At 53.5% G+C, this 21,599-nt stretch overlaps 8 protein-coding genes across 8 annotated transcripts; 5 read left to right on the forward strand and 3 right to left on the reverse strand.

The window, feature by feature from the left end:
• Positions 1 to 96: 96 nt before the first annotated feature.
• On the reverse strand, positions 97 to 1,248 carry MYCGRDRAFT_109375 (uncharacterized protein; the record flags this gene model as incomplete). The annotated part of the gene is made up of 1 exon (XM_003852692.1): positions 97 to 1,248. The coding sequence occupies one exon, from the start codon at positions 1,246 to 1,248 to the stop codon at positions 97 to 99; it is 1,152 nt and encodes a 383-aa protein (XP_003852740.1).
• Positions 1,249 to 1,629: 381 nt separating this feature from the next.
• Positions 1,630 to 5,079, forward strand: MYCGRDRAFT_93028 (uncharacterized protein; the record flags this gene model as incomplete). Its single annotated transcript, XM_003852030.1, has 7 exons — positions 1,630 to 1,992; positions 2,056 to 2,166; positions 2,274 to 2,279; positions 2,563 to 2,601; positions 2,804 to 2,941; positions 3,143 to 3,970; positions 4,453 to 5,079. The coding sequence occupies 7 exons, from the start codon at positions 1,630 to 1,632 to the stop codon at positions 5,077 to 5,079; spliced, it is 2,112 nt and encodes a 703-aa protein (XP_003852078.1).
• A 357-nt stretch (positions 5,080 to 5,436) lies between these two features.
• Positions 5,437 to 5,925, forward strand: MYCGRDRAFT_93029 (uncharacterized protein; the record flags this gene model as incomplete). Its single annotated transcript, XM_003852031.1, has 2 exons — positions 5,437 to 5,586; positions 5,656 to 5,925. 2 exons carry the CDS (start codon positions 5,437 to 5,439, stop codon positions 5,923 to 5,925), a joined length of 420 nt encoding a protein of 139 aa, XP_003852079.1.
• A 117-nt stretch (positions 5,926 to 6,042) lies between these two features.
• On the reverse strand, positions 6,043 to 7,413 carry MYCGRDRAFT_58686 (uncharacterized protein; the record flags this gene model as incomplete). Its single annotated transcript, XM_003852691.1, has 8 exons — positions 6,043 to 6,176; positions 6,233 to 6,390; positions 6,445 to 6,470; positions 6,524 to 6,657; positions 6,714 to 6,820; positions 6,876 to 7,056; positions 7,127 to 7,238; positions 7,291 to 7,413. 8 exons carry the CDS (start codon positions 7,316 to 7,318, stop codon positions 6,173 to 6,175), a joined length of 750 nt encoding a protein of 249 aa, XP_003852739.1.
• A 1,127-nt stretch (positions 7,414 to 8,540) lies between these two features.
• MYCGRDRAFT_93031 (uncharacterized protein) lies at positions 8,541 to 10,870 on the reverse strand (the record flags this gene model as incomplete). Its single annotated transcript, XM_003852690.1, has 6 exons — positions 8,541 to 8,827; positions 8,946 to 9,084; positions 9,226 to 9,817; positions 9,925 to 9,955; positions 10,005 to 10,467; positions 10,526 to 10,870. The coding sequence occupies 6 exons, from the start codon at positions 10,868 to 10,870 to the stop codon at positions 8,541 to 8,543; spliced, it is 1,857 nt and encodes a 618-aa protein (XP_003852738.1).
• Positions 10,871 to 11,367: 497 nt separating this feature from the next.
• Positions 11,368 to 15,651, forward strand: MYCGRDRAFT_93032 (uncharacterized protein; the record flags this gene model as incomplete). The annotated part of the gene is made up of 8 exons (XM_003852032.1): positions 11,368 to 11,426; positions 11,522 to 12,182; positions 12,250 to 12,286; positions 12,506 to 13,369; positions 13,434 to 13,478; positions 13,613 to 14,174; positions 14,228 to 15,271; positions 15,330 to 15,651. 8 exons carry the CDS (start codon positions 11,368 to 11,370, stop codon positions 15,649 to 15,651), a joined length of 3,594 nt encoding a protein of 1,197 aa, XP_003852080.1.
• A 610-nt stretch (positions 15,652 to 16,261) lies between these two features.
• MYCGRDRAFT_104380 (uncharacterized protein) lies at positions 16,262 to 16,843 on the forward strand (the record flags this gene model as incomplete). Its single annotated transcript, XM_003852033.1, has 1 exon — positions 16,262 to 16,843. One exon carries the CDS (start codon positions 16,298 to 16,300, stop codon positions 16,598 to 16,600), a length of 303 nt encoding a protein of 100 aa, XP_003852081.1.
• A 2,323-nt stretch (positions 16,844 to 19,166) lies between these two features.
• Positions 19,167 to 19,546, forward strand: MYCGRDRAFT_80683 (uncharacterized protein; the record flags this gene model as incomplete). Its single annotated transcript, XM_003852034.1, has 1 exon — positions 19,167 to 19,546. A coding segment is annotated over one exon (365 nt), but the record flags the coding sequence as incomplete, so codon positions are not given.
• Positions 19,547 to 21,599: the final 2,053 nt, after the last annotated feature.

Below are 21,599 nucleotides of genomic sequence, written 5' to 3' on the forward strand. Positions count from 1 at the left end.
AATTGATCATTCGCAGTCCAGGAGCAGTTGCGACTGGCGGCCCAAGAATGAGACAGATTCTGAGAGCAGAAGTTTTACTGTCGGGAGGAATCGCTCTCAAGTCACCGTTTCATCCCGACACCTCTCGCACCCACAATCAAAACCCCAGACTTCCTTCAACCGCCTCTGCCGCTCCGCCCGATCCATGCCCTTCTCATCCCCGCCAAGATACGTAATACAGCACTCCTCCCCTGCATCGACATCTCTCGCGGTGGTGAACTCCCACTCCCTGCCGACCCTTCGCTTCGCCAAGTTGGGACTGCAGGAGTGATTGAAGTAGCTCGCGGACGGGTAGACTGCCCAGCCCATGTATTCCTCGCTGTCCTCGCCACCACCGCGGATGCCGAAGGCGTTATGGTTGTCGGCGCGGACCATTGTGAGGCAGAGCTTTGGCGTGAGGATTGGGAGGAGGGATGGGGGCAGGATAGAGAGGAGTTGTATGTAGGTGGCGCAGGCGAGGTCGAGGGCGTAGGATGTTGGGTATGGCTGGTCGTCCATTGCGAGGCGGTGGATCTCGTCGACGAGAGGCGAATGGCTGTGATGGAGGAGGACGCCGCAGAGTAGGTAGGAGAGCATGTCGGCGTCGACGAGTACCGTGCAACTTCTTAGGATCGCTTGTACTCGTTTCCTGTCTGCTTTTGTGGGCTGAGAGCCTTCTGCTTCGTTCTGGCGACTCCGCCGAATGATCTCGCCACTTTCCTCGGCTTGTCTCCACGCATCGTTGATAGCGTCTGGACTGGGTCTTCCACCCTCCGCCATATTCTCATCGTCGCTCGCTCCCTTCGCCTTCGACTTCACAAACGCCGCCACCGACTTCCACGCCTCAATCCCAACATCACCTTGTTCCTCACACCACCTGCTCTGACACTGTCCACTACAAAACACCTTGCTCGTCTCACCATCGCGAACAGGCAACGCCCTCCCTCGATCCCACAGGAAGCACCATGCACACGTTTCTTTGCGGTATTTTGCGAATATGACGTGGTAGGCCGGAGAGCCACTTTGAAGGATCACCGTGCCTGAGGGAATGGGCTGTGTGGCAATCACTCCGCGGCCAGCCTTGGGTATGTCGCGGATCTCTGTCAGGTCCATCGAAGAAGATACGTATATATGCGTGTTTCCAAATCGAGAAAGTGCTGCAGGGATGTATTGTTTCGCGAGGTGGTCCGTGCGGACGACACGACGTTGGACTTCGTCTTTCAACTGCATTTCTTGTGGAACCTGGCCTCGTCACCAACCTCGATCCGTCAATTGATATCGCCAAGTATGACCAGCCAGATGGCACGTACGATGCCGCACGAAATCAGCCTTCGCCTGCATCATCCGAAACGAGCATTTCAGGTCATGATGTTCACTCCGGCGATGGATGCTTGCAACACGAAGAATCAGGCGAGGTGCATGCTGACTGCCGACCTTCGAGCTTTCGCGGCCAAGACATTTTACTCAACGTGCGATCACGGAGGAATGTATTTGAGTCGCGTCTTCCATCGGAGACCTCGTCGAGAACTCTCTTTTTGCTCCTGTTGTGTCGTAAGACACCAATTCCTTACGCCGCTCACTCATTCGTGGTATCAATTCATTCACTCGAGCATGACGAAGACTAGGGTATTCCTATGCTTCGTAGTGAGCGTCTTGCTCACACTCATTTCAATCGCCGACACGCAAAGTACGCCGAGTTGTCCCGGAGTCCCCGACGGGACTCTTTACACCAACAGCGCTGGCACGCAATACACTATCTACTGCGACTCAAACTGGTCGGGCTTCCTCGACATCGACTTCGACATCACGAGTTTCGATGATTGCACAAAATTTTGCGATAGGACTCCTGGCTGCGAAGCGGCATTATGGGATAGATTCAGCGTTTGCTACGCTAAGCCGTCTGCCGGAGAAGAGTTTTCGGGCGACGGATACTATCTGGCACTGCGATACTTCGCTCCAACCTCCACGGCAGCGGTCACATCCACCACCATGACCACAAGCGAGGTAAGCTACAGCCACCACCGTGTGTTTCGATAGGCGCAGAAGTCACCGAAGCACGACATGCCAAGTCAACTCAGTGATGCGGCGGGCAGTGATGCGGCAAGCGCCATGACGCATGAGCATCGCTGCTACTTCAAGGCTTCATGTGTGCGCTGGCGTAGTTGAGAGATGTCTGAAGCATCGCATCGTGGATCTTGGGCGGACAGCGGACGTTGTGGCCATGCCGTGATCGATTTGGCTAACGATTCGAATAGACGCCGGTATGTTTTCAGCTCTCCTGGGTGTTTAGGCAATGCATATAGACGAGGACAACGATTGTCAAGGCACAGCATCACCGAGCCATTGCACTGTCAGAAGCACTGATCTTCCATCGGCATTGTCAACATGTGCAATACTTGTCTGGCTATATCGGAGGAACTCGCAGCTGAAGCTGGCCAAGGTTCGCCTGTCGCGCACCTTGGACATTCGGCTAATCATGTCAGCAGAAAACCACTGTACGACCAAACGAAGCCCAACCTCCACAGCCTTTCTGACGTCTTCTAGACTACTACTATCACCTCCGGGACTGTCACCACGACGACGGTGCGTTGCAGGTTCTTTTTCAATTACAACCCAAGCCTTCTGTGATCGACAGAAGACAGCGGCATGGCAGAAGTGTTAAGCACCAGGACTGCATGCATGCTTCGCCTTTCCATATAGCAAGCCTGCCTCATGCAATGGAGCTGATAGTTCGAGCAGACCACAACTTTAACAGCAACCACGACTGTGAGAAAAGCTCCGACAGCTCGCCCCTCCTTCGCCCAGAAGTACAGACAACTACGAGTCCAAGTCCAAGTCCGGCAACGACGTCCGGGCCGGAGACAATGAGCAGTGCCACACCGACGACTTGATACTCGGTGGTTGGATCGTTGTTCAAAGCTCTGTCAGTCAACGGTCTCACAAGTACAGGCTCGATATCCTCCGCCTCCACCGACCGGCCTCGACAAGTCTTCAGACCAACACAGGAAAGTAATTCGAGCAGTTCAAGCAGCTCCATTACTGACGCGGGCGTGGCTGGCTCCTCGAAGGATCCATCCACGACTCCTACCATTCTACCATTCACATCCGGACAATTGTCGTCAAGCCTCACTCAGACAAGCAGCACGTCTACGGCGTCCATGACAGAATCATTGATTTCAGGAATACCCTCGAACTTTACGGCAAAATGGTAGTCGTCTGCGGCATCTCAAAACCAATAATCATCCGGACCGATCGACCAATCTTCCACTGTGCCAATCGCTCCGGCATACTCGACACTCGGCCGTCAATCGTCTTCGCCTGGTGCCAGCCTGTCTCTTTCACACCGACTAGACCATGCTCCTTCACGTCGATACCTTCATCGTATCCAACGCCTGTCAGCCTGCCCTCTTCTGGCCCTGCCGATCAGTTGTCCTCGTCGCCGATCGGACAATCTACCGCGACAAGCTCAATTTCATCCACTCTCCCATCGAGCACCATCTCGATGCGCGCAAGCAACTCGTCGCCCGCCGACTCCTCATCCGCCTCTCGGACAACCCTCGAACCACCCCTCCCCTTCTCAAGCACAACGACCACCCTAATATTCTCCCAATCTCCCTCCTCAACCGCTCTCTGCCCTGATCCTCCCCAAGCCGGCTACACCAGCCCTTCCAGCGGTACGACGTACAATATATCATGCGATACCGCCTTGAACGGGACCATAATCCCCTCCCTTACCGCTCGCCAGTTGCCTACCGCCCTACAAACGCCTGAAAACTGTCCTGCATCTTGCGACTCCATACCGGAATGCGTCGGCGTGAACCTCACACCCCAAGGGAGCTGTGTCCTCTTCAGCACCATCACCGAGAGCGTGACATCGCCTGGTTCTACCGCTTTGATTAAAGTCATTGCCAATGGAGGAACGGCCGAGCCCGTGGGTACAATCACGGTGTCGGTGTGTCGTGCTACGGAGACTAAAGTTGGGACCGTGACGGTCTTGACGACAGTTTTCCCGAGGAGTTGTGCGGTGAGTGGGCCGTGCGAAGCGTCTGCTACAATGGAGGGATACAGATGAGGATGTGGGGACGTGTTGTTACTTTAAGGAACGCAAACTCAGATGTTAGATTTGTTTTTCGATACAACTGATGCGTTGCGATACATAGACGTTCATACTCAGGTACGCCAAAGATGTATGTAGCGGCCTTCGAGAAGTAATGCGCAAGAATCTGTACTAGGCAAGCAAGCATGCGATGTTATTTTCGGCTCTGGAGATTCACTCGACTTCGCTCAGTGCAGATATTGCTACCCATGGTCCGACATGCTACTTACGCCCAGACGAATGACTGCAGCGTTGAGAATTTTGGTGTTGCATACCTAACCATCCTGAATTCTCGAGACAAGCTCTTTTCTCATCATGACATACTTGACACCGGCCAGACCTTCTACTCCAGCGACGCTCTGTCCATTCTCTGCATCGCGCAAAAACTGCAGCATCCGAGACATCATCCGAAGATGACAGATCATTCCGTCAACCTCGCGACGATCGAAGTGCTCCGCACTACCGCAGACCTCATCAGCAGGATAGAGAAGATCAACGAGAACAATGAATTCTGCCTAGAAATGGAGATTTCACTCCTCAGGGCCGCCATCCAAAGCGCGCAGAGTGCGTACCGCCTGATGCAGAGCTCCACGAAACTTTTGATTGATGCTGTGAACATTATCGTCATCAGCCCAGAAGAACTCCTGCGAGTTGATGCAGAGTCTGCACGACTCATCAGTGAGGCCGAGATGCTTTACGGCTCGGCCCTGGCTTCTCCCCTTGTCCGATTTGAGATAGACGCCGTTGAAAGCAGGATCGGTGCCGGTGATGTCGCCCGCTTGACTGCGAGAATGGAGGATTGCAACAAGGCATTCATGGTTCACAAGGACGAGAATCCTCGCCAACAGAGCAGCTTGGAGCATTTCGATGAGATTGAGTCATCGATATATACTCTTATTTGGCTGTTTGACGACTTGGAGGACTCCGGGAAGCAGGCTGAATTGCCGACGGAGGGCTTCTTGTAAACTTGGGTTGATGGAGCAAAGGACGAAGCGTACTTTCGTACCATGAATGTCGGCTGTTCCGCTGGCATCGCCGAGTGGTCCAGAAGTGGGGGAGTGGCTCAAGTGTTGTAGAGTCCACGGGCTAGAATGCGTGTTCGAACGTTCTCGTTGAAACACCTCATCACGGAGTAGTACTGAAGACGCGGGCCGAAGTACCCGAGAAAGACGGCGATCCAAAGCTGAAGCCCGTGAACAAACAAAGTTGTCCAGAAAAGTCAACCTTCAAACCTCTTGCGCAGGAAACCTTCTCTCGTCCAACCCAGCTAACATCTATTCGCCAACACAGTCTTTTTTGAAAAGCACCAGTCAATACCCAGCATGCTTCACTCAAACACGACGAGGAAACGCGCCCTGAACAAACAAGAAACAGAGCGAGCACTCTACCTCAGCCTCTACGAGCTCATGAATCGCGCCTCCACAGTCGGAGATGAGGAGACGGCTTTCGCGCTGGCGAGCATATTGGCGCAGGTGTGTCACCGCCTGGCCCATATACTGCGCTCTACTCCGGCATCTCTACTGACCTTGTGCTTGCAACAGGACGAACACTGCCCGATCCTCTACCGCGCCCACGCCCACATGCTCCTCGGACTTTGGCTCGACGCACCGGAAAGCATCGAGCATGCCAAAGAAGCCATCACCATGCTGGAGGAAGACTACTATGATGAGCTCGAAGCTGACGGACGCTTGCAGGACTTCGATCGAGAGCAAGTTGCGCTGGCGAAGAGGATTTTGCGCATGGCGGAGGAGAAGGCGGCGGCTGTTGAGAAGAACGTGGAGGCAGACATCGGTTGTGCAGGACCAGAATGACGGAGTGACGACACGGATACCTTGTGGCTTTGTTGGGAAGCCTTGAGAGTGGTAGACACTGGTGAAGTGAAGTCAACAAACTTCGCGCTAGCCGAGTTGGGAAGCTGGACGAAACTTGGTGGTGAAACATTGGTATTGTGTTCGACTATCTTTGTTGGACACATACTCGTGATGGACTGTCTTCATCCCATTCAAAGCTTGGTGGAGCTATTGGATCTCTACAGATCAGCCCAGACTCTTCGAGAGTTTACCTGAAGCACACAGTCAGAGGAAACGAACAGACAATGAACGATGAATCAAAACTTACGACAAGTTCTCGTGGAAGAAGTTGAGAAGCGTCTGATAGCCTTTCTCGTAATCCGCCTTCACCTTGTCGTCGCTCAAGTCTCCGCGCGCGGCCATGAAGCCGTGGACCTGGTTGGGATACCACTCCACAATGTTCTTGACCTTGACTTCCTTGGCCCACTGGTTGGAATCAGTAGATGGACAAAAAGAGCAGAGTGGTTGCATAGGACTTACGGCCTCAACATCATCCTTTGGCTCGTCTGTTCGCAGTCAGCAGGCGTAGAATTCGTGGACATGAAGGTGCACGGCTTACCTCCGCTCGGGAGCATGGCGTATGGGATGGTGATCCCGGGAGCGTCAGCCTTGTCAACCATAGCTGGGTGGCAGGCGGCAGCGGCCTTGAAGAGGGTGCCCTCTTGCGAGGAGAGGTTCACGATCTTTCCTCCCCTAATGTGAACATTAGCATCTCTGTCATTGCATCACATGTATATGGCAGTGTATACCAGCAGTATCCAAGGATACCCCACTGCTTGATGTTCGGGTTCTTCTTGTTGAGCTCCTCAATGACCTTGGGGATGCGCTCGAGCGTCTTTGGTGGTGCGGCTTTGGTCTGTTCCGGTCACTCAGCTCTTGCCCAATTCTATTCAGCTGCGTGTCGGACTCACCGAGAAGAATTTGCCCAACTTCTCTTCCTTCTCCTTGTTGTCTGGAGGATACCACGAGATGTCCGCAGGCTCGCCATCGAAAAAGTCGGGAATAAAGACTTGTTTTTTGTGCTCCTTGTCCCCGTTCGCGAGGATGTCGGCTCCCTGGAGCGTCTGAGGGAAGAATCCGAAGATGTCGTAGCTAAGGTAGAGAGCAGGATAGTTAGCCTTCGCAAGCAAACATATAGCTTACACAGCTGGTCTGCACTCACATCACCAGAATCCCGGTCGTTGCGTCGCTGGAACCAGTGCCGTACGTCTTCATTCCCTGGACTTGGCTGAACTCGCCCTTTTCCTTGTAACCTGAGGTCACAACGGGTGGGACTTTGAACAATGTCAACAGTACTCTGGCTACTTACTAGGTAGGAGGACATACCCGTGCAGCAAGCGTGCGATTGAGACATGGTTGCGAGTGTTCGTGTTCTGATTTTTGGAGAGATAGTAATCCGATGATGGACCGGAAATTTTGTGGTACAACAGATGTGTTGGACAGAGATCCTTGATGGAAATTGAAGAGAAGAAAAGAGCTTCGAAGCAGCAATTGAAGAACGAAACATTCTGGAGCCGGCCACTCGAGCTACTGACCGATTACGACTGTCCTTTGGAATCCAATGCGAATGACGTCTAGAGAGTGGGGTGTTCGTCAACAAATGATCCGCACAGCTTCCGGATCAATGATGATCCCTTGTCAGAGCCCCCACCATGTCGGCAAAGCGGGTGTAGTCTTCAGCTTAGCATTGGCTGAATCGGTACTCTGACATCTGTCGAAGAAGAGCTTAAGCGGGCCTGAGGGTGTCGTCCGGTCTGGAGGGATGTCATTCAATTGCATGTGCTCTCGATGGCAGATTCAGAGGGCAGTCACCTGCGAGTTTAGAGCTACGCGTGCATGTCAGCAGGATCTCATGTTGTGCGTCCGTGGGCGGGACTTTTCATCGGATCGACGCGGTGTCACTTGTAATGACGAACCGCATGGCGCCGATGAACTCGAAATGTTGTGTCGTTGGAATGAGTCTCCCGTCGCAATAACTCAAGACGATGTTGTACGATGTTACCTCCTGGGCACCTGGGCAAGTGCAGGTGTGAAGTGATCTCGCCGGGATGACTAAGCGCCCTTGGCAACCTGGAAGTTTGTCTGTTGTTCAGTCGCGATACCGCTTCATGTCCGCAACATTGACCGGCCGCCAAGCTCAGCAGCCATGAGCATCACCACCGAGATCTACCATCTGCAAGAGATCCCAAGATATGCGACCGAGAAGCCATACACCATGCGGTATGTGCCTGAGGGCGGGCTCGCGATCACGAACGTTGCACGCGAGAAACACACCGTAGCTGTTCAAGATATCCGCGACGCGAAGACTAACGCCACACTCGATCGCAACGGGTTCATGGTCTCGCACCTTCCGGTCAATGCAATGAGCTATGATGATTACGACAGCCAAGAGAAGATCGTGAACGTGTACTTGCCCGAGCTGGAACAAATCCTCCTTCAGCAATTTCCAGGATGCACAATTGATTTTGTCTCATATCTGGTGGGCGTATTTCGATCTGCCCTATGGCGATCACTGACACTTTGAGCAGATACGTAAACGCGAGGCGTCGTTTCCGTATTCCACCGGAGAGCAGTACTCATTTGGACAACCAAACATTGTGGCTCATGTCGACGCAACGCCAAACGACATGGTCAGACAAATCATCCGAAGACATGGTGCTGATGCCCAACGTCTTCTGAAAGGCAGGGCTCAATACATCACCGTGTGGAAGCCGCTCCGGGGACCATTGCACGACTATCCACTCGCCCTTTGCGACAGACAGTCCATCGACTCTGCACTTGATCTGGAACCACAAGACATTGTAGACAAAGAGGAAGTGCTTGAAAATATCCACATCTATCGGAGACCGAATCATCAATGGTACTATCTTTCTGGTCAGCAAACGTCCGAAGCACTCATCTTCCGACAGGCTGATACGAGGCCGAATGGATATGGTACGTCGCTGGCCTTTGTCTTCTACTCTTGAGTATCCACAACTGACATGTTTGGTAGGAACTCCACATTGTGCTATCAAGAATCCTGCTGCTCCCGCCGATTGCACCCCAAGAGAAAGCATAGAGGTTGTCGCATTCGTATACAGCGAGGACTGAAGACAGGTTCATCGCCACCGTTCCGGGCTCCTATATCGATACAAAGGTCTCTACGGCAACCTTCAAAGGATCGACTATGTCCTTCATCATGCTTGATGCGAAGCTGGTGGATTCTTTCGGCATGCCGGTAAGGTTCGGTTCCACGCCAGGAAAATCCAAGCACGCTCTTACCGCTTGAGCATATCGCAGTCCCAGCTCGTTTTGCACCGTCTTGGACAGGCGCATTGCTGTCAAGAAAGGCGTATATGTCCAGGCCTTGCCGAAATCATTCTTCTCATCATTCGCGGCAAGGCTCTCAATAGACCGATTGTAACACACCTCGAGCAGGAGTACACCCAAAGAAAACATCGTGGGGTTCCTGATCCATGCTTCGACTGAATCTGGCGTGGTAGGCACCAACGTGGACGATGTGGAGCTCCGGCCCGCGGATTCGAAGCGGTGGCTCACGTAGGGCAGCAAGCTGTTTGGCGCGTCCGTAACCAGCAGGATGTTATGCTTCGTCCACTTCCCTTCGAGCCAGCTGGTGGAAGACATCTGCAACACACCTTTCGCAAGCATCAAAGCGAGTTCCACTCTGAAGCGATTGCTCAGGACGCTCTTCTGCTCGAAATACTCCGCTACGACGACCGAGTGTTTTGTGGTTATCGGATCAGGTCTGCTGAAAAGGTCGTAATTCTGGCCCTTCGAGTCCGATATCGATCCCAACCTGCGTCTCGCCGGGCGCACAGGATCTTGGCAGCTCTTGAGAATGGTGCATAGATCACTGACGCATGAAGTGCATGGCAATGCGCCACTGGGTGCGATACTCGGTGCCGGCGCGGGACTGGCAGATGTCAGCAACGGCTCGGAGATTCCCGAGTCTGCACTTACATTACAACGGGCACAGATGTCGAAGATACGGCTGCCAAGGTGTCAGCTCATGGGCGCGCTACACCAGACACACAAATTACCTGTGGATCCACTCAACGTCCGAAATGTCAGTGGTGGTAGAGTTCCGCCTTTCTCCTTCGGAGCCACGATCTCCGCAGTCATCCAGTGCTCGTGATGTGCGCGGTGTGCATGCTCTGCGAAGAGAAATGAGAAGGTCAAGCATTCTTGACCATGATCGTCTTTGCGATGATCAACGTTGAGTCTGATGTTGGCCGGATGTGCGTGACTGCAGTCGCATTTCCAGCCAGCTCGACATGCTTCGTACAGTCCACCTGCGCACTGTTTTATGAGCTCCAGGATTTCTAGATCTTGGACAAGCCCACTTCGAGATGGTGCAAGCTTGAGAGCATCTTTCGTGAGAGTGCGGAATTCGCTGATGCGCATCCTCAGTCTCTCCAAGCTGGCCTTGTAATATGGCCCACGAACGAAGCACTTGATGACACGAGTAGCACGGTCTTTGATGGTCGAGTTGCCGTCTGGGATCTGTGTTACATGGTAATCAGCAAAGAGCACACACGCAGAGATTACAGGTAACACTCACTGGCAGTTTAGCCATCAACTTCGTTATCGTCTTGTGGATGTCACTGATCTTTCCCAGTATGCTCGCCGCTCGTATGCCAAGTTCTCTCTGCACACTATCATTCAGCTCTTGATCTTGCCATAGAGCTCCACTTGGATCGGCAAGGAGAGCCCTGAGTTGTTGCGCCGGAATTGTGTAATGCAGCAGATACTCTACGGCATTGAGGAAGATCTGCTGATGATTCTTGAGAGACTCAGCCAGGTGATTGATGTCGCGGCCCGTGAGCGCTCCGCTGTATGCGTCTACGAGTTCGATCACAATCGGAAAAAGAGCCAGAGCCAGGCCTGCGACTTCGATGCCGGACATATTGGTATGCACGCCTGTTTCGGACAGTGAACAGAACGGCGCGAGGCTGACTCTTCAGCTTTGCCAACTGATATCGGCCACAATACATCAGTTGCCTTGCAATGCCACCACGTCACACCACCCGCCTGAGAGGATTCCTACCTGCACGTCATGACGATTGAGGCCGCCTAAGCCCAGCGGCGGTACATGCATGCAAGAGCTAAGCTTGACACAGCGGGGCCGAGTCGTTCGCATAAGAGGCCGCATCTCTGATGTGGCCGAAACCACCATCTGCTTGCCATTCAAATGAGTTCAGACACACCTCAATTGGTTTGTGGCAATGTCACTGAATGCTGGTACGACCAACAACATTGCACGTGCCTCGCAGGGAGCTCTGTCCGCCTTATCAGCCAGATCAGCCGATATCCTTGGCACGCCTGACCAAGAAGTGCTCTCAAGAACTACGCACCGGTACAGCGATGAAGAGGAACGATTGCGCATATGGCTTCAAGAGCACGATGTCGCCTCCGGCGGACTGGACCATCGGCTTGAAGCATCGTCTCAGCTTCGTAGTCGGGTGCTGGACCTGCTAGCACAGTTGGCTGGCGCCGTCTCCGAGGCGGCACACGCAGAGGCAGAGATTGACAACAATCATTCTACTGATCTGCACAGGTCTTCTATCTCAATACCCGGTCCACGTGTACCGCTTTCTGAGCTGCGTATTCGGGATGATCTCTCTGTCGAGAGCATTTCTCTGAGTACAGACACGAACGCTACATTGGCAGACTCTCTCTCTGACTCTTCGTTCAATCACGTCCACGACATCGTCAGTCACCTTCTGGAACTTGGCCCTTCGATAGCGGACCCTGCACCTCATGATCAACTTCCTCACTCGGATGCGGCACAGCATGACATCAATCATGTTCGTGACAGTTTCCCGAAGGCGGCAGAAGCTTTAGTTCTGCGGTTGGGAAGGGCCAATTGGGAACGCAGACAATACTTGATGCAACTGCGCTCGAGACTGGCCGAGGATCTGCCTGAGGGGCTCAGTCTGAGGCAGATCGAGGACTATGACCCAGAGGGTATCCAAATTGACATGTCAGATGCTACTACCAACAGCCAGACCTCTGTTCAGGATTCCGGCCCCAGCGGCGAGCTCCTCCTTCGACCACACTCGCCTGGAGGCACAGAATCGGCTAAACAGACTTCCAGCCGAACTGATACGTCTGGGTTCCGGTTTTCTCGAGGTGATGCTACGATGACGGAGATTACCGCCCCTTCCAAGACGGACATGCTGCTTAAAGAAACGTCCACGCCGGACATGCGTTACAAAGTACCTTATCCTCCTTGCCCAAACGAGGAACTGTCGGGAAAAGCGTTCGTGTGCCCTTTCTGCGCAGATACTGTCCCGGACATCAAGACAGCAACAGAATGGAAGTGAGTGCATTTTGATTACCGTTTCGTCTTGAAGAAGTGTGCGCACTGACCAGGAGGCATGCAGAACGCACGTCTTCGGTGATCTCGAAGCTTATCTCTGCACTTACCCGGAGTGCACGTTGTCCGCGGAGACGTACCAGAGCAGGCAATCTTGGTGGCAGCATGAGAAACAGCATCATCGTACCCAGCGCGCTTGGGTGTGTACCCCATGTGAATCAGCAGCCGGCGAGTCAGTCTTCCAGACGCCAGCCTCTTTCGACGAACACATCGCGACAAATCACCCTGTCAAGCTCACCCGTACGCAATTGGCAGCCGTGCGTGATGCGTGCCAGAGGAATACTGGCAGAAAGCGCCCTTCGAGTACTTGTCCGCTGTGTCAGATCACCATCGAGAGGCACCATGCTCCGACTTTGGAACGAGCTGTGAAAAAGCATGTTGCGGATCACTTGGAGCAGTTAGCGCTTTTCGTAGCTTTGCCAGCTGGTTCAATGCTGATGAAAGAAGATGGCTCCGAGTTCCAGGATGATTCGGATTCAGGCGATGGTCTCCAGAGCGAGATCATGTCCGTACTCTCCAGAGGTACTCGCGTCTCGAAGAGAGACGTTCAACAAGCCAACGTGAAGGCTTTCATAGCGGATCAGCAGAGAGCCGCAATCGATCACGGGAACATGCCGATAGTCCACTCGGAAAGCCCGACAGAGCGAGACAGCACAATGCCAGGCGTAAGCGAAGCATTGGCCAGCAACTATCTCCCAATCTTCCCCATGCTTGGACCGATGCCACCACCCAGCGAACACTTCTACTCACGAGATACATTGATCTCGGCAATTGGCAATTCTCTGCACTCTCCCGGCAATATCTGTGTCATACACGGCGTCGGAGGCGTGGGTAAGACTCTGGCTGCTGTCCAGTATAGCCACAACAAGCAACAACACTACGATGCCATATTCTGGTTACAGGCCGACACTGCGCCTGGTCTGGCAGACTCCTTTGTCCAGATGGTCGCACTCCTGGGCCTCAGCACTGGTGCAGATGATCACGGCCAAGCCATTGCCAAAGGAAGGAACTGGCTGCAAGATACAGGTCAGCAAGCTTCTAGCTAGCCCTCACCTCGGTGAGCTCAGTGAGAATTTACTGACGTTGACAGACAAACGATGGCTGCTAGTCTTCGACAACGCCCATGGCTTAGATGGTAAGCAATATGGGATGGACGTACTGACCTCCAACGTCTGGGTTCAGCCGGCACCAGCTGGAAATGACCGCACGGGCAGACATTACTGCAGCATGTTGGATGACCTCTATACTGACATCGGTCCTCGCTCTTAGACATATCACGCTACTTTCCACAGATGGTGCAGGGAACCAACGGATCTGTGATCATTACCACACAGTACAAGAACATCATCTCCGAAGCGCCCAATATTTCGAAAGTACAAATCGACCCGCTTGACCAGCGAGCTGGCTCTGAGATGCTTCTTAAATATTTGGGCAGAAACATCCGCGAAGACCCTGAGCGACAACTTGCGAGGGAGATCTCGGCATTCGTTGGAGGCTTACCAGTCGCGATTGCGCATGTCGCCGGCTACGTCAGCTTCTCAGGTTGCACTCTGGAGGAAATGATCGAGACGTTCCGTGAGTGGCGCAAGCGCACTGGTATCGCTACTGATGAGCGGGATGATCTTCCGGCGACATTTCGCGAAGCATCATTCAGCTATGATGGAACCTTGGCCATGGTATGGGAGGTCACCTTGAGAGAGCTGACTCAAGACGCATGTGATGTGCTCTACATTCTAGCCTTCCTCAACTGTGCTGCGGTACCACAGAACATGCTATGGGGCATACACGAGGACCCATTGCTACAGTTCCTCGATTCGAGAGAACGCATCAGGTAAAAGCTGTGCACCACAACATCAAAAACCAGACACTAATACCGCGAGCCAGAATGCGAAAGATCAACGAGTCCCTCATCAAGCGCCGACTAGTAGATGATACGGACTCGTGCTTTTCTATGCACCGTTCGCTGCAGCGAGGCATTCGTCAGAAACTATCTCTCGATCGCATTCGCCAGCAAAGGGTGTTCAATCAGGCTGTCGCTGTCGTGCGTGAGGCTTTCCCTCGCTTGAGTAATCTACAGCAGCCGAGACCAGAGAAGTGGGCCGAATTGCAAAAGCTTCTACCACATCTGCATGCTCTACGCGATGTGTATCGCGCCTCCAAATCTCAAATCAAAGGATCGATCGACTTTGCGCAACTTCTTCTCGACGCTGGAATGGACCAATTTGAGCAGGGCATAGCACAAGAAGGCTTGCTTCTGCTCGACACTTCGGAGACGGTCCTGGACACACTGGACACAACCGCTGCGATATCACCTGAAGATCACAAGGTCATGAAAGCTGACATCCACGCTCTGATGGGCATCATGTACGACGATATCGGCATATCGAAGCGACAAGAAGCGCTGGAACGCAGGGAACTTGCTTTGGAGATTCGCAAAGAGGTGTCTCGGGACGCGACGACACAGCAACGGAAGTATGAAATGCTCCTCTTCAACTCGTGGATGGAGTACGCCATCTCCCTACTCCACTATCATCGCCATGAAGACGCGAACCCAATCATCGAATCATGTTTGGCCAAGTTCAAGGAGTGGGGACCAGAAGACGAAATCCCGTTTGAGTACGCAAAGTACTACAACAAGATGGCGTTGGTCAAGATGTACCAGGGCAAGTTCAGCGAGGCTGTTGAGCATGCCACCAAAGGAGCACAACTTATGGAGAAGACTGGATACAATATGTTCGCAAGCCGCTTCAAGTTCGATTTGGCTTGCATCACCCTCCAGAGCGGCGATCTCGATCGTGCTCTACAGATACACAAGGAGATCCACGACCACAGAATCAAGCTGGTCGGCCCCACCAACCAACTTTCGCTACATAGCATGTACGCCATCGGTGCAATACACGAGGTCAAGGGAGATCTCCATGAAGCTGAGTACGTCACTGCACTTCCCAGATGATCAAGTAATGCCCAGCTGACACACACTTCACAGATACTGGTTTTGCCAGGTGCTGGACCAACCACGAAGCTTCTCATCCTGGCCTGACGAAGCCTACGCGCGAGCTCAGTATCACCTTAGCCGGGTCCTCCTGGCGCAAGGCAGAGCAGAAGACGTCGAGTATGCCAACGCTATGCAGGAAAAGGCTCGCGAGGTCCTGGATCGTTTGCTACCACTGGATATGCCGCCGGAATTGGAGGGCGTCACTGATAAGTACATCTTGTTTGATCACATGCTCCCAGTGTCTCCTGGTGGACCTCGCTTCACTGGACGAGGATTGTTGGAACGTTTTCTGCGCAACACATCCGCTGCCTGAGTGCGTCGTCGATGCCCAGTCATGTGAGCCTCGCAGCGAGTGTTCGCAGAAACGGGACACCATCGTCTTTCGAGGCTGCTCGATGTTGTGTCTGGAGACAGGTCAATTCCGTCTCCGTGTTCAATTTTAAGCCCCTGTTGTTCTGTCACGAGTGATTTCACCTGTGGCGGAGCGTCCCGGCTCTTCAGACTCGCATCGCACGAGTTTACTCGGATGCTTCGCAGAACGCCAGTGCTTGGGCACCTGATCAGAGATGGCGTTCGATTGCAGTCATACATGCTGCCGAGAAGTGAGAGGGCTGGTAGCCTCGACACGAATTGTTATGTATTTCCTAGATCGTAGAAGGCCTGGAGCTTGAAATTTCCATGTAGTGACATCAACATGTGGAAGTCGTAACGATCCCTGCCCGTCGAGAGTGAGCTTGTTCCGGCTGAAGAAGGTGCAGGGGCCTTTTATGCAGTGATGTTGCACCGGCGTCGGAGATTCCATCAGGAGTCAAAGACACGGTTCCTTCGCACTTTTTAAACAACCCCCATTGAATCCCCAACATTTCTCACCACGCCAAAAAAACCACGCGCTCAACCTCAGGAATCACGCTCGTAGCGACAGAACACCAAGCAAGCCTCATCGCCGACAGCTATCTGAGATGGCAGTGCCAGACGCGTGTCCCAATGCCGCTCAATCGACCGCCAACGCTTCGGCCATGCACATTCCACATGCGAACGGCAAAACCCAGCCGTGGCTGAACGCATATCCTCCAGCAAAGCAAGACCTCGTCGGCGTCGCAGAGTCTCGAGGACAGATGCTGTTACTGGACGGAACCGGCGGCAGTGGAACTACAGCCATGCCAAATCAAGTCGCGCTTCCACCGAAGACCAAAGAGCAGCAGGAAAAGGAGCAGAAATTCAAGGACAACGAGACTCAGGACAAGCCGCAGACAAAGCAGTGAGAGCGATGGAATAAGGTTGGCTCGCGGGCGTGGATAAAGATGTGGGTCTCGCAAGACCCAATGCCAAATGAATACCCTTCTTTGCCTCGTCTCTCCGGGGTTGGCGCTTGAGATGGAACTACGAGAGCAAGCAGGCGTTATGGCTTTTCCTGCATGTGTTCACTGGCGTTGTTACCAAAAATGGGCGGACTCGCTGCATCATGGGAGCACTTGAGATACGTTCTGGTTACACTCGCTCTCGAGCCGGTTGAACGCGCGACATCGCCTATTTGCTATGCGGGAGCGGGGTTGCCCATGGTACAGGAGGCAGAGGAGGGCGCCTGACTACCTTAGTCCGCGATTCTCTTCTTCGACATGGTGGGACATTGTGCGCTTTCTGGCCCAAAGCCCTTCGGGTTGTGGACTCTGTTACCGCACGGATGTTCACGAAAACGCGGTGGGAGGACTTGTACTTTTACGAGGTACAATACTGTAATTGTAGGTGCACCATACCACATGTACTACGCACGTGAGAGCCAACTGATCCTCGTCCAGTCACGGTGTGATTGTAATGCCAATTTCGCACAAACGAAGCATGGGCACGCAAAACGATGACAGCAAAATGTCATGCGGCTGACATGGCCGTGTTCGTACAGTGCAACGCCGCATTTGGAGGCTACACGTTCGATACGAAACAGAGTAGGAAGTGGTATGGGCCGTGTTTATGGAAGTGAAAGGCTCACGGCCAACATCGTGAAGCCATTGAACCTCTCCGCTGTCAATTTGCTTCTTACCCCCCAGATCAAGGCTCAACTGGCCACAATGCACCAGCGTTGGCCCGGCGATCTATCAAACGAGGCCAGAAAAAGCGACCACATCTCCCGCTAGCCACTGCTAGCCGAGACTGCAGCGATCCTGCAAGGACAACGACAGGAAGAAGCATTCTGTTCATCGCTGCCAAGCATGCAGCTCCTTGCACTCTTGCCGCAGCCATCACCGGATGGTGGTCGTTTCACATGCCTTCACCATCCTGTCAGCACATGGCAGCACGGGAGCTATTGCGATGCATGTCTGACGCCACCAAACTGTCCCACCATTGACACTCCGCCGAGAAGCGAAGGCGAGATCCAGGCCTGCGTGGTAGGATACGACTGCAGCCGGTTTCTAAGAAGACTCCTCGGCAGCTCATTGCCGCGAAAAAATGATGCAAACCTCAAGCTCAAGGCAATGCACTGCATATTGAAGCGGCCTCTTTGATGGCATGCTTAAATATTCCGCTGACCCTCCGAGCGCTTCCGCGCCGCATTTGCTCGTCGTATATTGTCAGATCGAACGCAATGGGTAGGTCGCATAGCCATGATATTAGCAAGACATCTGCGCCGAGATGCGGTGCACCGGGCTGTAGGCGCCGAGCAAAAAGCCAGGACCGGCTCTGCAGCGATCATTAGTGTACGAAGCGGAAAACGATGGAGATCAACAGGCTGACTCTTTCCACAGATCAATGCTCCTTCAGAGGCTGCGTCCACCAAACACAGCTCGGACCGCGCGGTCATGATTGATGCTCGGAACATATGCTGTGCGCTCGAAGTGGCTGTCAAGAGCACACGACGTATGGCATAAAGCGAATTGACGACTTTTAAGGACGAGGCGGGCGAGACGCAGGATGGTCGGAATCTATGCCAGATACACCTTGACGAGTGGCAATGTGTGGAATGTCCCGAGCCACGGCGTGGCCAGGATCTGAAGCTGCCTTTCTGCCGGGCGCACGTTGCTTGTCAATGGACCGGCTGCGAGAGGGATAGAAGGGCGGACAGTGACTTTTGTAAAGATCACACGTCTCTCCGGACGGGCTGCAGCAAAGGCGTCCATGGCCGTTCCTCTTCGTGCGACAAGCACACCTGCAGAGGCCTCATGAACATTGAGAAAAACGAGCGATGCGAATTGCCAAAACATCCCGTTCACGAAAGGTCGCGACTCGAAATGGCTGGACTACTGTGCAGGTCACGCTTGTCGGGTCTCCTTTCGCTCGGGAGATTCCTGCGACAATCTCAACAACATCAACAAGGCTTCCTGCGACGAGGATCGCAGCGCTGTCCGTGGCGAGGAGTGCCATCATGTCAAGATGGATGACATGGGAGGCACCTTTGCGGAGCTTTGCCACTGTCATGATTAAAAGGCTCTCGCCGAAGCGAGAACCAATCCGTCGGCCAGAGGAGGTTTCTTCTCGGCGAGGAGCTGAGTATCGGCTCAGGACCAGTCAGAGCTTGATGAGGACGAGCGTCTCGAGGGGGTTTCTGCTGGTTGGAGGCTGCGAAGGGGAGGTCGTTGCTGATCTGCGTCGTCGACTCTTGGTGGCGGCACATTGTACACACACACAAGAACGGCATGATGGCGGAAATGAAGAGAAATCAAGGGATGATCACTGTCGAGGAAAAGGAGAGTGTGATTTGGGCGGCATTATCAAGCCAGCGGGACATTGGTTGTGTAAAGTCGTGGAAATTCTTGGCCAAGACAGCTCGTACCTCAAGTATATCGCGTCGTTCAACTTCATGTCGTTCAACTTCATCCTACCTCACCTCACTCATGCCAATTTGAGCATGGACAACTACCCCGCAGACCGTGAGGTCTGGTATCGCTACCATTCTATCGACAGTAGCAAGGTCGATCTCATCAACGACTTGCAAGCAGTGCTGGATGAATGCCCTCGAGCGAATCACGCGGAGCTGCAGCGTAAATTGACGCAAGCGGACGCGCTGCTGGGTTTCGTTCTCGAAGAACTTCGTGAGGAGGATGCAGCCAATGCACGAGCTGTAAAAGCACTGCGAGACTGGTTTCTCGACATCGTGGGAGCGCGAACCTCTACCGGCCAAACTTACGATGGACGACTAGCTCAGACTTCGTTCCGACCAGAACACGCATACGAGAATGCTCATCCCGGACCAGTGGAGACTGGAAACGATGAACATGGCCTCCAGAACTCCAGCCGACATCCGGCAAAACGACCACGACTGAGCCTCGAGCAAACACAAAGCCCGTCTGATGAACTCCGTGCAAACTGGACATCTCCTGCTCCCAGAGCTACAAATGGCCTCGCTCCAATCCGTCGCCCCGGAAGACGATATACGAAAAAGCAATGGACCAGAATCCCGCCAGATCGACAACGACAGCTGTCGCACAAGGGCTACATCGAGGAGACTGATGCCGGCATGGTCGCGCCTGAACCATGCTCTGCCTGTAGCGAAAGCTCACTACCAGGAGCGAATTCAGTCTGCATGGCCTACAAGCCAGAGACTGTCCACGAGTATTACAGAGCCGTTGGTCAGAACTGGAGAAGCTGTAGCGAATGCATGGGCCGACGGGGTACATGCTCGTTTGTAGCGGACGCAAACGCAAGACTGCAAGCTACAGCAAAGCCTCGTTCTACGGAGGATCTCGCCAGTGCAAGTAACCCTCCCTCAGTGCAGGAGAAGCCCGCCACGTTCAGCGATCCTCGCCGTAAACCTCCAGAAGACATGGCGCCCCTCCGACGACCCTTGAACGTACCACCCGTCAAGAGCTACGACTGGGACTCGGTCAACGACGCTCGAAAACGAAGACTTTCCCACTTTGGCTATATCCAAGAGACGGACGCTGGAATGCTGGTTCACAAACCTTGCACACACTGTAGCTATTATAGATCCTCGGGTAACACTCCGTTGGTGTGTAGGGTTTATGATCCCACGACTGTTTCGAAATATTCCAAAGCTACGGCGATTGGGTCGAAGAAGTGCGGATGGTGTTGGATAAGTAATTCGGATTGTTCTTTTGTTGTGGAGGCGCAGAGGGAAGCAGAGCGCGCGGCAAAGGGCTGATTTTGGAAGTTGTGTCTTACTTCATCATGGTATTTCCAGGCTCCTTCGATGGCGCTGATGCCGTTTTCACTGACATGGAATAGCGGCACTCGTGGTCTACGTGAGGAACACCGCCTCGGCGGTCGACGTCTTCCAATGGACGAGTAATTCCCTTGGAGCATAACATCCTGCCTCCTTCTCAGTTGCGCTCCTTCCGTTCTCGCTGACGCGAGACTGTAAGTCTACACCGAGCTGTCAGCGTGCTGAACTGGAGACAGATCGCATCCACGTTCTCGAGCGCGGAACCCTGCGTCGGACCTCCATACCTGAGCTATGCTAAGGCTTGCTACCCTAGCTTGCAAGAGCAACTTCTGAGCAACGAGACATCGCAACGAGGCATCGCCTAGCCGGGGAGAACGTTCAGGATTGGCTGCATTACCTCCGACCTGGGCATGTCGAACGGCAAGGACTTTGCCATCCTGCTATGCAGGTCTGGACTTGCGACCCTGCGCATCCTCGAGATTACATTACGAGCACGATCAGCAAGATTCGAAGTGAGTGCTCACTCACCCTTGATAAGCTTGGTCAGACGGGCAGGGTTTCACCGCTAAGTCTACAGAGTCGAGACCACTTCTCGTCAATGTCGCCATGCAACAGCGCAAACGGGCATATCGCGGTCTCCCACCCAGCAGAATCAGAGGAAGCCGATCAAAGCGGGAGTCCGATGAGTTGTGATGGCAATCGTGTGATTCGTGATGGCGCGCACGAACATGCATGTTCAGCGCGACAGAATCTCGAACGGGCTGGTACAGACTGTATCCTCCATACGCTGAACAGCGCTGGCTTCCGGAGACTACGTCGTTGCCTAATCCGGGCAGGTCTTGACGAAGTCCTCGAGCTTACATTGGTCGGGAAAGCGTCCAAGGGGCGGGCACCCATTCGTGCTTTCTTTCAAGGACAGGACCTGTAGCTACAACCTGTATCCTGCATACAGGAATAGCGCGGACGGCTAACAAAGTCTTTCTACCCTGCTCAAGCATTTCGGCAATTGGTCAGGGGATCGCATCATCGCATTGGCGCGGAAAGGCCGGTGACATGTTCAAGGGGCTATGCACTACTTCTTGCTTTTGGTCAAGGTGTCGTACCACTTAGCGATAGTCGTCTTGCCATGGGGTAAGCGCAGGCTTATT

This window comes from Zymoseptoria tritici, chromosome 5 (assembly GCF_000219625.1).
Source record: "Zymoseptoria tritici IPO323 chromosome 5, whole genome shotgun sequence".
NCBI lineage: Eukaryota > Fungi > Ascomycota > Dothideomycetes > Mycosphaerellales > Mycosphaerellaceae > Zymoseptoria > Zymoseptoria tritici.